A 12,529-nucleotide genomic window follows, 5' to 3' on the forward strand; every position below is an offset into this window, starting at 1 on the left:
TTCGATTAATTTTGAAGTACACAGAAGGTGCTAGTGGAGGACCTTTATCAAATGTAAAGGTGTCAAGACATACTTCGGGAATTCACAAGAAGAACAATATAGCCAGATTGCACAGTCCTGGTAGAGTCCTGCCCCCATTTCCATGCATTTTCTTGGGATAAGGCCTCACTACAATTGCACTACCAATCTCAGCAGTTCATGTGGGAACAATATGAAGAGAAGGAGGTGAAGTAAAAACACATACGATTATGCAGTGCAAACAGAAACTCGGAACACAATTCCAAAAAGAGCACTTAAAACTAGCTACATCTCAAGTTTTTCATTTTCAGAAAGGTGAGTGATACATTGAACTTCAGATAGAAAAGATAATAAAAGTGAGATTTGGAACCTTATTTCTCATTAAAATACCAAATTGCCTGAATGTTTTTTTTCTCTTTTCTTCCTTGTGAATATAAGTTGTTTGTGCAATAAACAATATAATTGAGGAGATAGTGTAAGAAAATTGAGTGGACTTGCAAGATGGTTATCCCACCCATAGGAAATCAATGTACTGCACCTTTACTGTAGACCAAATGTAACAGGAAGATCAGCATTCACCAGAAGTTACTGTATTTGCCACATCTTTTTCTGGAAGTGTGTTTTACGAATCATTTTTATAGCAATTTAATGGGAACCACCTACTGTGCAAATATACAGGAATTTAAATGAAAATCCTTAACCAGGAGTCTCTACTACATGTCAAAAATAGGCTATATTCTAGTATTATAATCATCTGACAAAAACGTTTCGTCAGATCTGCCAACTATGTAATACATACTGTACTTTATATACTCAGAAAACCTCAAGGATATTTCCTGTGAATTATGGGAAGAAAAATATATTAATTTAATGCCGTTGTTGGCATTTGAGTTAAACTTGCAAAGGAGCCCGTTTTTTAAAACAAACTGAAAGTTGAATTTGAATTGTCTGTTTTCTTGCCAAAAATATCAATGTCAGCCATTTTTAGTCCAATATGGGGTTTCCTGGGGTAGAATGAGGTACTCTTCTGTACTGTCTGTCATCTGGGAAAGCAGGAAAGCTGTATTGTGTATATGTTACTCTATCCATATACTGTATGTGTTTGTACTCCCAATGTTGCATAATTAATAATAATAGTAATAATAACAATAATAATAATAATAATAATAATAATAATTTACGCCCCCTACACCTTGTATTTCTTCACAGCTAAGACTGCAGTAAGCAGTGAAGTATTCATGTTTTTTAGAGCAGTGAACAAATGATGTTTAGTTTTTAAACCAAGGCATTTTGTTCCACAAGACGCAGACTCGTTGAGTTTTAGGAGGTTTTAGAACAATGTCCTCTCACAGATTATCGAGCTCGAAAGCCGTTATGGAAGACCCCCCTTTTCCAGATGCCCCTCAGATTTTCTACATCTCCTTGCTGTATATTTTATGTACGATACAGGAAATGCTATGCAAAGACTGGCTAGTGGCGTTTTAATGTGAGGATAAAAAAAGATGAAAGCAAGTCCTAATTCTATTTGGAAATAACCAGTGCATGCAGGATAGCTGTTATACTAGCAATGCCATAGGGATGTGAGGAGTGAGAGAATCAGTGGGCATTGTGGCATTACCCTGGTGAACAAGTAAAGTGCTTCAGAATGTTTATTTCGCAGAGTAGTGAGCGCCTTTTTATTGCTCAGAATGTTAGTCTTGGATATTCACAGGATCCTAATGGAGAGCGTAATTAAAGCTTAATGGACAACTCCTGCCAAGCCCTGGGCTTTAAGAAAAAGTGTGAATTGTGTCAATGGGATTTTCCTGGGATGCCCGAAAAAATTAAAGCAGCATCTTATCTCGGGAGAGTAACAGAGGAGAGGCGAAGGAGAGACCAGGAGTACAGGCTAGACTGGAATGTGTCAGATCATTGTTAAATGTGTTAGTGGCGAAGTTAATGAGCCATTGCACTGTCCACTTTTGTAAGGAAAGGAAGTTTATGGAAGTAACTTTCTGTCCCCCCCCCCCCCCACCCCCACCTCGCCTCTATCTCCTTCTTTTTTGTGTTTTAAAGAGCTGGAGTAAAGAAAGAGAAAACTACCTTTCTCTGAACAACACATGACATAATGGAAAAAAACAAGGCGGATGGAGTTTGTGTCATCTGGCAGATTCCATGCGTTTTTGCCTTCCATTTTCTGGCAGACTTTGTCACTCACAGTTGAAGAGAAAGGCTTGTGTAAGTGTTGATATCTGATTGGATGCAGCTCCAGTATTTCAATTTATTTGTGTTGCCTTTTACCAACTGCATTAGTAACAATAATAAATCACAGCACCTTAGTTCATCTTAACTGTATTATTTGACGTCTGAATTTCCTCTTATCCTATTATTTATTTCTCCAAGTAACTCAATATTTCAGTTTCTAAATTGATATCTCCAGTGAGGAGAGATGGCAGAGAAATATGATGATGCTCCAACTTCAGAAACTAGTACTTCAAAAATTGCCTTGTCGTGCGCATCTAGATAGCTGATCCTTCAACATCTCTTCCGCCTCTGCTTGTATAGGCTTTTTTTTGTGGAAAAGTTAGTAAGACTAATTGAGAATCGCCAACAGATGTGAGAACCTGACAGGATATTGTACCATGAAAGAAACATTGCAGTGGGCACAATAATAATGCTTGTGAGCTCATTTTTTTAAGATGTTATTTTATTGGAAAGGATCCTCTCGATTTTTGTTTGTTTGTCTTAGAGGTCAGTCTTTTAACTCATTTCCCTTCCCGTGGCTTATAGAGCTGATGCTTAGTAAACCAGGAAGTGTCTTTGACAATGTGTGATTTTAAAACGGGGAATAATGGGCCCTAAATACTAAATCTTTACAGGTTATTGACTTGTGGAGAAGAAAGTATACGTGCAGGCCTCAGTATAATTTGTGTAGTGGTCTCTTGCTGAAAACGAGGATTCTGCGTTTATATTGGCTTTATAAGACAAGCTTTTTGATCGCCTCTCGGTATACAGTTCGCGGGAGCTCATATTTCAAGCCCTGTGGAGCTTTTCTAAAACACACACGCCGATTGCTATACTACGGGTGCTATAAATATCCTGCCAAATTTTGAACTAGCACAAGTCCCTTAAAGGGCCATCATACAGTACAGTGCTGAAAGTTGCTCATTATTGGCCCTTGGCTCCAGACAGTCAACAAACACCTTAGGGGGTGGACAGCATAAAATTAAACTGCCGTCTTTCTCTAGTGCATAACCCCTTAAGAACTGCAGCATCAAAAAGGAAAGCAACTCTCTCACCCTCCCTTGTCAGCCATAAAGCCGTTTACAGCACAGTAAAGAATTGTCAGTTGTCATTTCTGTGGCATGTTGTGGAAGGGAACAATGCTAGGTTTAGGAGTCCTCAGGTTGTTAGAAGAAGCTATTTTGGTCACTATATGACAACCCCATCAGTAATTGATCCAGTGCGGGTGTTGGAAGAGATGTTGATATTCAAGTACAGTCTGTGGCCCACTTTACCACTTGTAACTGTGATTCCCCTGTCCGTCACAGTTGGCTGTGAATTAGCTGGGGCTGATGCCACTTTTTGAATGTTTTATGGAGTCAGATCTATCAGGAAGTCCCCCTTTGGCTCAGTTCATCCTTCGTGACCTCCAAATATCCAGGTCTGGCAAATAAACTGCCCTTTGTTATATCAGAAAGGGCTGTTTCCTCACACAAAAAAATAAAAGATTTATTCTGTATGAATGTTTATATTGAGTTCAACAACATGTGTACAACAACCGATATGCTTACTCCGGGTAAAGTCAAATATTTCTTAGGCTTCTCGATTGCCTGCATTTCTGAACTAATGCAGTGGCCAGCCAAATGTTTTTCTTACTATTTTTCATCCTTTTAGTCACACGCTAAACCAGCTGGTGTTTGAGACAATAGGGAGTTTGAAGTTGAAAGAATTTGAAATATCATTAGTAATATAATTTAAAGGAACAAGTAAAGATTTTTTCATGCTTAAAAAGAGAAGAAAATAAACACAACGTTTCAGTTGTGGAGACACCCGAAGAAGGCTCCACAGCTGAAACGTTGTGTTTATTTTCTTCTCTTTTCAGCACGGAATAAACCTTTACTTGTTCTTTGCAGCATACACATGCTGATGCAGCTACCTACTTGTAATATCATTTATATCTCTTAAAGCAAAGGGGTTGTTTGAGAGGTTTAACGCACAGTTTTCGGCTATAGCTCAGTCCTAATTTCCTGCCGTATTTGAACCAGAGCTTCCCAGGACTTCCTCAGAGGAGCTGCTCGAGCTCCTGTTTCCCCAGTGTATTCAAACCATTATACAAATAAAGCTGAACCGACCAGAGGAAGCTCATTGCATGTTATGAGTGAAACATCAAGGAAAAAAGGTTGGAAATGGAGCAGGATAGCACAAGGAACCTTTCACCTTTCAAGAGGGTGTTTGCACCCATCTCTGCTGGACATAGATTGAAAGATTTTTTTTTAGCTCCTTTTGTGTGTGCGTGCCTTTTTTTTTTGTAAGGATGCTAAATTGTGTAATGGTAAGTTAAGGATTTAGAAGGCAGATGTCCTTGTTGCCAAACAGCTATTGCTGTCAACTCCATCTTGCAGCTTTGGCAGTGGTGCAGACTCCAAAGCCTGAATGAGCAAGGAGACCAAACTGCCCCCTGCTCCATTTTTCCGAATCTACCCAGGGCAGAACTAATGAATCAGAGCCATTGTGTGGGGAAACTATTCCTTCTGCTGTGGTGGATAGAGAAAGTGGATTGCAGGCAAATGGATTAAGCACAGTGGGGGGAACAGACCGAAGAACAATCGAGTTTTCAACGTGTTCATTTCAAGAATTTTCCTTGAGAAAACAAAACCAAAAGAAAATGCCTATAAAATGCTCTTTTTGCTAACTTATTATGGATGGTTTTTCTGTCCTTAAACAATCCCCTCTCTCCTTCCTTACCTCTTGGAGAGTCTCATAAGGGTAAATGTATATATTTATTTTACCTTAGCTTGCCATATTACATAGTTTGTAATATCAATGTAAATTTGTTCGTTGACATTTCCTGGCTGGCTTTTATAGTAAAAATAACCTTGTTATCTATTTACATATTCAATCACTGTATTTCTCTGTGTGAATGTGTTTGTTAAAGGAATGCTGGCAGCTTTCCAGGTTTTTTTTTTTGTTTTGGTTGATAAAAAAAAATTTGCTGCCTGTGGTACACATCTACTTGAGAGAGAACACACAGTACTGGGCTGGCCTTTGAAATTGGCAGTCTGCGTACTGTTCTCTGACTGATAAGAGGGTACTGTAAATAAAACTGTACAGCACAGCTCGTTATTGCTAAAAGAGAAAAAAAAGTGTGATGTCTGTACTCATTGTTCTGACGGCACTGTTTTTATGGATTTTTCTGTTTTTGGTACTACGCGTACTTTCTTATATAACTCATTCTTCTGTGTAGCCCCACAAAGAGTAAGGATGCATTTTTTCCATCCTCAAGGCATCTTTGCAAAGAAGACAGTTGAAGCCCCTAATACAAATTCGTGCACACTTTGTGCGTAACTTGATGTCATGTTGTTCTTAAAATAAAATTGCTCCATTTGGTGCACTGCAACGTTTTGAAGCTTTTTGTCAGCTAAACTAGCAGGAACCCCTGGGTATCAGGATATATGTGATTCCCTTTTCCCTGGAACAACGATAGTGGACCATTTGTGTGGTCATATACTGTACAATAATTAGAATGTTACCCACCATTGTGGTTTCCTTTGGGATTCCACAAATGCAAGTTTAGTGGTTCTAAATTAAACACCGTTACTGTAAGTTGTCAATTTGAACGCTCGCTGTAGTTAGAAACTGTAAGTTCTTGAAAAATCACCCCTTGGTTGCGCAAAAAGGAAGTGAAAACGGAACCTTTCTGAATGGCACGTGGCAGCTCTCTTCGCTTGTTTGAAGTGATGGTTGTGTAAGGTTCCTCTTGCCAGCATGTTCATCTCAAAGGAAAGCAGTGCTTTTTGCTTTTCCTGTATTTTCTCTTTCGTCAAACTGATATGGTTGTATCACTTTTAATTCATTACTCTAGCTGCATCAGAAAAACTTCCCTGCTGGGGAGATGGTTGTCACTCCTACGGATATTGAATAAGGAACAAGATGCAGTTTGTGTGGTAAAAACAAAAATCCTCTTGGCCTTTTATGATCTGAGTTTATTGCTCCAATCTGCTCCAGCTCAGGCTGTTTTAGTTCTGGATTTGGGGTGTGGAGGAATACCTGGAAAGGGGTCTGTTCATGTGAGGTAAGACATGAGTATGTCGAAGGTGCCCCAGTGGCACCGTAGCGCAGTGGGTAGCACTGTCGTTTTACAGGTCTAAGGTCCCTTGTTTGTGTTTGTGGAGTTTCTTCACATGCTCATGGGTTTTACTCCTGTTTCATCCCACAGTCCGATGACCTGCTGTCCATGCTAGCTGAAAATCTCTGAATTGCCCTCTGTATGCATCTATGAGTAAACACATATTTGTGTGTGCCCTCCTGCCTTTCACTCTGTGCCTCTGAGGCTACACTCTGGCTCACCACTGTCCTTGAAAAAGAGTAAATTGCTTACTAAATGAGCAAGTTGACTCTTGTGTTTTGGTTCGAAGTTTTGAGTGAGATTCTGACTTTGAACTTGTGAATAATTGATGGTCTTCTTCTTGACTAAAAATTATTCAGAAGTAGACACAAGTGGTAAAGAAAGAATGTCCTTTGAAACCAAGGAGTGACAAATTGCCTAGACTTGATTTAGTACATCTTTACTAATGTTTTATTGACTGGTTTTGAAGTTTCTCCTGACCTCCTGTGTTTTATCTAAAAAGGTACCACAGTATCTATTATACCAGACAGATTCTTGTTTTAAAGAGGTAATGTAAAGCATATTTATTTCAAGTTGCAATTATTAAATCCTTTTACACCACTTCATAGTGATTAGATAGAATCTCAACTATTACTTGAGTATGGTCTTTAAGGAGAGAAATGTTTAGCAAAACTAAAACTGTTAATTATTTTAAAACTTAAAAGTTGCATTTTGATATCCAGGGAGGGGGACATTATGATACACCTTGTGTTCAATTTACAGAGTTTTGTTGAAACTTTTTAATAACCAACATAAAATGATAGTTGAAAGAACTTGTTTGAGTTGGTTAAGTTGCAGAACATTTGATAGCATTTAAAACTCACATTTTGATTGCAGCCATCTCCAGATATGATCTATTAAATATTTTAACAAACACATCCATAACTCTGTGAGGAAAACATTTTTTGCCTGTCATATCAAATAAGAAACAGCACACAATTTTCTGTGCCTATTGTTTGAATCTTTGCTACAGCATTAATTGGGAATTGGTGGTTTATTTGAACAAATTAAAAACAAGTTTGATCATGAAGAAGGGATTAAATTAATACCAGGGGTGTGCTTTTCCCATTACGACCAGTACTGGCTTTGGGACCACAGAGAAACAGGAAAAAATGAGCATGAATTAATTGATATAAAAATTTGAATAGTGAAAATTATTCAAAACATTCTTCTTCTGGAAAAAGGTGCATATTTTTTTAGATTGGCTTTTTCCTGTGCTTTTGTTTTAAGTAAAACCAGTTAAGACTAGGACATTCATGGTAAACTTGCATGTCATTTTAGTTTTGCATATTCTTTTTCAATCTGACAGTCATTGCGACATCGGTTCCGTTCTGCTTGATCTATGGCTTTTATCAGATAGACAACTTCCTGTTTTGCTTGCTAAGGTATTGGAGTCTTTAGAAACAATACTGAGAACACGTCAAGATTGGTTTTCAAAGAACATCTACAAATACCACACCTGTTTGATATTGAGGTAGTAAAGTGACTTTGTATGTGTGGAGTTGTAGTCATCACACTTGAGCCATTGTCTGTTCCTGTTTCCTGTAGTACTGTACTGACAATAGCTTCTAGGTATGCCTTAACACACTTTTATATGAAAGTTTTTTATCTTTTTTTTTAGTCTGAAAGTGTATTTCACTTGGTAATTAAATGTTTGTATGTACATGAACAGTACTATTTCAATTTGAGTAATATTCAGTATTTTAAAGTGGTTTCCTCCTGTCCTTAAATAATTATGGTTTATATGTATCATTAACATTTGTTACTTAACATTCACATGCTTAACTTAAGATTATTCTTTTTCTTTATTTTCTTTCACATCAAAAATGTTCCATGAAAAATCACCAGTTTTGTTTATTTCTTTTAGATACAATTTTAGCAATTGTGTATAAAAAAAAATACTTCTGACCTTCCCACAAAATATATATATATATTTTGTTTAATTACAGGTCAGTGAGGGTGTTGCTTTGGAAAACATATGAAAACTTAATAAATACTGGGGGAAAAAATCAATTGTGAGAATAATGTGAGCTCATTTCTGTGGATGATTACCTTGAAACAGCTGCTGAAGTTAGTTATCGAACAACTTGATTTAAGGATCTTCTGCAAACACTATGAAAAAATCAGAATGTGCCATATTTCAAGCTCATTGTAATGCAGAATTGCATTTTCTGGTTAAACTTTTTTGTTCTATGCATTAACTTTAATTGATTTAGATATGTTTCTTTTCATTTTGCACAATATTTCCATTGTGCGAGTTAGGACGAGTATGAAAAGGGTTCCAAGCCAATTTCTTTTTCTGTATTCTTTTTCTAGCGGGGGCTAAAGTCTTTGTTTGCGATCAGTGTGGAGCACAGTTTTCAACAGAGGACGCCCTCGAAGCACACAGACAGACGCACACAGGTAAGATAGTCTTGGCACCACTAATGTGGACTGGGACCTGCAAAACCACACTTTCTTTCCTCATATGCCTTGAAGATCAGAGTTTGTATCACCATTTCAAAAGGATAAATAAGAAATACATTGATACAGATACAGATATGTGCGAGGGTATACTGAACCTCTGCAGGAGTCTGTGCCTCTTTCTACACTCGCTCGTGCACTATGTAGTTTCACGCCATGAAAGTGTATATTATCTGCACCTACTCCGGAGTACAAAGCCAGCCATGTTCTGGGTTTCAGTTGTAAAACCTTTGCTTGAAGAATGATGTTCTGTGGCAGTTCTTGACCACTCTATGTTGAGACCTGGTCCAAGAAAAGAAGACTTTTAAGTCCCTTTGTCTTCATCCCTACTGTTTTGCATGCAGTTTGTAGGCCGTTTTTTGCTCTTATACTTGTAAAAAAATAAAAAATAAAATAAGAGTGCCAACAGACGCCTCTAAAATGCCTGTGAGAAAAGGCACAAGATGAGTAAGTTTAGCATTGCACATCACATTCAGGGGTCCTCCAGTGCAGTAAAATAAATCACCCTCGCAGGTTGTTGCCAACACCGCGGTTGAAAGGTGCTTTCAGAAGCTGTTTTGGCTGGAATAGCACAAAGGCGTGGCAGAACAAAAGCAAAGAGCAAATCTGCGCAAAAATAACAAATAATCTTCTGACCGGCACGTGATTGGAAATGGAGTGAGTGGGGAGGGAAAGTGCAGATGAGCCATTCAGATGCTTTGACATATTTGAGTAGAAGCTGAGGAGGGTAATGGCTATAACAAGACCTGACCTGGAGAGGCCTGGTTGTTTACCAGCATTTGTGGTGTAAGAGTGGCGTTACCGGGAGTGCAAACTTCACCTCATTTTAAAAGCCATGTACGCAAGAAACCCCTTCTTAATTTAGAAGGGAGGTGAGAGGGGAGTTCTCAGATTACGTCGGATAAAGTTGCAAGGCATCCCATCACACTCGTTAGGGTACGTCACCGTTATAGCTTTTAATACATTAGGAAGTTTGCCATGTTACAGCCTGTCCATTATATTGTAAAAGATATGCCATGTGTGGCCAAATTGCAGGTTATTGCTGGACCCAGATTTCCTACTTTTGACTATTTTCTAACTAGCTATGCACTAGTTATACACAGATAACAAGTATACACAGATAATAAGCAAAAGCAAAAGACGGTAGTTTTCAAAGGAAAAAGTAATAGGTTTATTCCGTGCTGAAAAGAGAAGAAAGAAGACCCGACAGAAGGCTCCGCGGCCGAAATGTTGCGTTTTCTCTCTTCTCTTTTCAGCATGGAATAAACCTACTGTATTACTTGTTCCTTTGCAGCCGACACCTGCTGATGCAGCTCCCCACCTGAACTAAGACAGTAGTTTTGTTGTCAGTCCTTTACAAAGGCAATGAAACACAGGTAATAGATGAATTTACAAGGCCTAGAACAATCTGAGACGCGCTCTTAGAATGCTAATGAACATCAACGTGCGGCAGTCGAAACGCTGGCTAAATTTAGAAGTCCAAAGCAGCGAGGTTCTTGTCTTCCTTCCAGGGGCTTAAGCAGCAGATACCAGCTGCCCCCGTGGCTGTCAAGCTTATTTTTTTAAATACGCCCTAATGCATGGTTGGTAAATATGCTAGATTTTCTTCACTGTGGCCGCCCAAATGCTGAACTTTCCAAGCAAAACTGGATTTGTAGATGGTCTTATACTGTATATATATCACATACAGCATATATTTCTGTATCTCAGAGTTGGTGGTTGGTGGCTGAAAGGATGGCATGACCCTCATCCTTACATCAAAGATGCAAATAAACTGTACACGTTGCAAAAGAGTGGGTCCAGAAATAAGGGGTTAAAAAACCTGATCAAGATCTCCTGGGGAGTGGCAGCAAGTACACATTCAAACACGTCTCGGATACCAGGCGAGGACAGCCCACTGTCTTGTCAGTCAGGACGATCTGGGCAAGACTGAGCAAGGCGGTTCTTCAGAATACACTCACAGTTCTGAAATCCTTTCAGTTAGCTTTCAGCTTCAGCTCCATTTGAGCAATTGTGCATAGAACACACTATATTTGACTGGTCACTCTGTTGAAGGCCCCTTATTTGATCACTTCAACTTCCTTCGATTTGGGTTAAATTATATGTTCCTAAAACATATTAGTAAGTATGCATGTATTTTTTTTCCTTCTACAGTAGTAATGCCATTGGAGCATTTTTACTAAACATTTTTTTTTTTAGAAAACCACAGCATTCAAAAGTGTGATAATGTTTTATGTACCTTTCACAGTTCGGTCATGAGATGTTTTTTTTTTTAACCTATTCATTATTAAAAAAAAACGTTCAGAGAGATGCAGTGTCTTTCCCTGTACGGTGAATTTCACAGAATAAGAAACAGGATACTCGGGACAGGAACTGTCATCAAATGGAGCTGCAACTCTGTGTGGCACACACAACATAAATAGTTAATGCCTGTCGACATGGAGGTGGTGTTTATAATGCCCAGAATTTTCGACCTTGTCTCCTGGAGTTGTAAACATCCAGTTCTCAGTTTCCCTTTGGCAGGGTGTTCAGCGAAAGGGTACAGGAGGGTGGAAAGTACTGGTTGCTTCCTGTTCTTCTGCAGATATCAAATCTTGCCTTCAGTAGCATAAATATTTTACGGTAACTGAAGACTTCCAGAAATTCCTCAAGAAGGAGTCTGGGAAGTGCAACGCTTATAATTTGCAGCCACAAAAATACAAGGATTACACTCACCTTGGATATTATTTTATCTCCCCCCCTTAGATAATTGATGATTAGGTTATTTTGTAATAGTCTTCTTGTGATGTCCAGACTTACTGTATCTGTACAAAGGACACAGTTTGACTCTCAGGTGTTTTGACAGATACACTCCAGATATGTTTATGATTTTGCACTTTGGTGGGTCAGATATGCCAGCCAAAGCATTGAATTTTAAGAATAATGGTTGCAAATGAAGGTCTAATGCAAATCTTAAGGAATCTGGACTGAACAAACGCTTTTCACAAACCCATTAAGCTGTTCTTTAGTCCACTAATGGATGCCCACAAGTATATAGTGCATTGCCTGTATGTCCTGCCCTACTTTTTAACTGTGCAATTCAGAAACTTAAATGCCCATTGTTGAGACAGCTAGCTCAATCTGCGACAATAGGAGTAGTGGAAATTAGCAGTTTAGCTGTAGCCTTTGAAATTATAATTTGGGGGAATTGTAGTGCAAGGTTTGCAATCACTCTTTTACTTTTTCATTAATTATTTTTCTGTTTTATCATGGAAAATTTTATGGGATTGGGTCACTGAGCCTAAGCAATTTTAAATAATTAAATTTACTGAGTGAACATAGTCACCATACATTTTTATCGCCATGAAATATGACTAGAAGCCAATGTAATTCTCCTTTGGCAGACATCAACATTCGATTGTGCTGTATTAATAATCCCGAGCAGCCAGTTTGAAGCCATCAGGTCTGTCCAAGTTTGAGAAGCAAATTATCCCACATGAGAAAGATGTTCTTACATTATAAGCAGACTGTAATTACAGCAATCATCCTATAATATAATCATATTTGGCTGGGAAAAAATGTCAAAGGTGAATTGTATAATATTGCAGTCAAGGTATTGACATAAAGAGAAGAGAGAGTTTTGTTAGGGCATGGGACTGGTTGGTAGCATTTGGTGCCAGGATTTTCAGAAAAACAACATCA

The 12,529-nt window shown here is 38.4% G+C and overlaps 1 protein-coding gene across 4 annotated transcripts in view; it reads left to right on the forward strand.

Annotated features, from left to right (window-relative positions):
* zbtb16a (zinc finger and BTB domain containing 16a) overlaps nt 1–12,529 on the forward strand; it is a 127,866-nt gene that overhangs the window by 67,793 nt on the left and 47,544 nt on the right. For 3 of the 4 annotated variants that reach the window (XM_006642264.3, XM_015337778.2, XM_015337779.2), the window contains exon 4: nt 8,702–8,788. The exons of the other annotated variant lie outside the window; for it this stretch is intronic. In XM_006642264.3, the coding sequence (XP_006642327.2) occupies nt 8,702–8,788 (87 nt within the window). The remainder of the gene's footprint in view (nt 1–8,701; nt 8,789–12,529) is intronic. 4 annotated transcript variants of the gene reach the window in all.

The sequence above is a fragment of the Lepisosteus oculatus genome, chromosome 23 (assembly GCF_040954835.1).
Source record: "Lepisosteus oculatus isolate fLepOcu1 chromosome 23, fLepOcu1.hap2, whole genome shotgun sequence".
Lineage (NCBI taxonomy): Eukaryota > Metazoa > Chordata > Actinopteri > Semionotiformes > Lepisosteidae > Lepisosteus > Lepisosteus oculatus.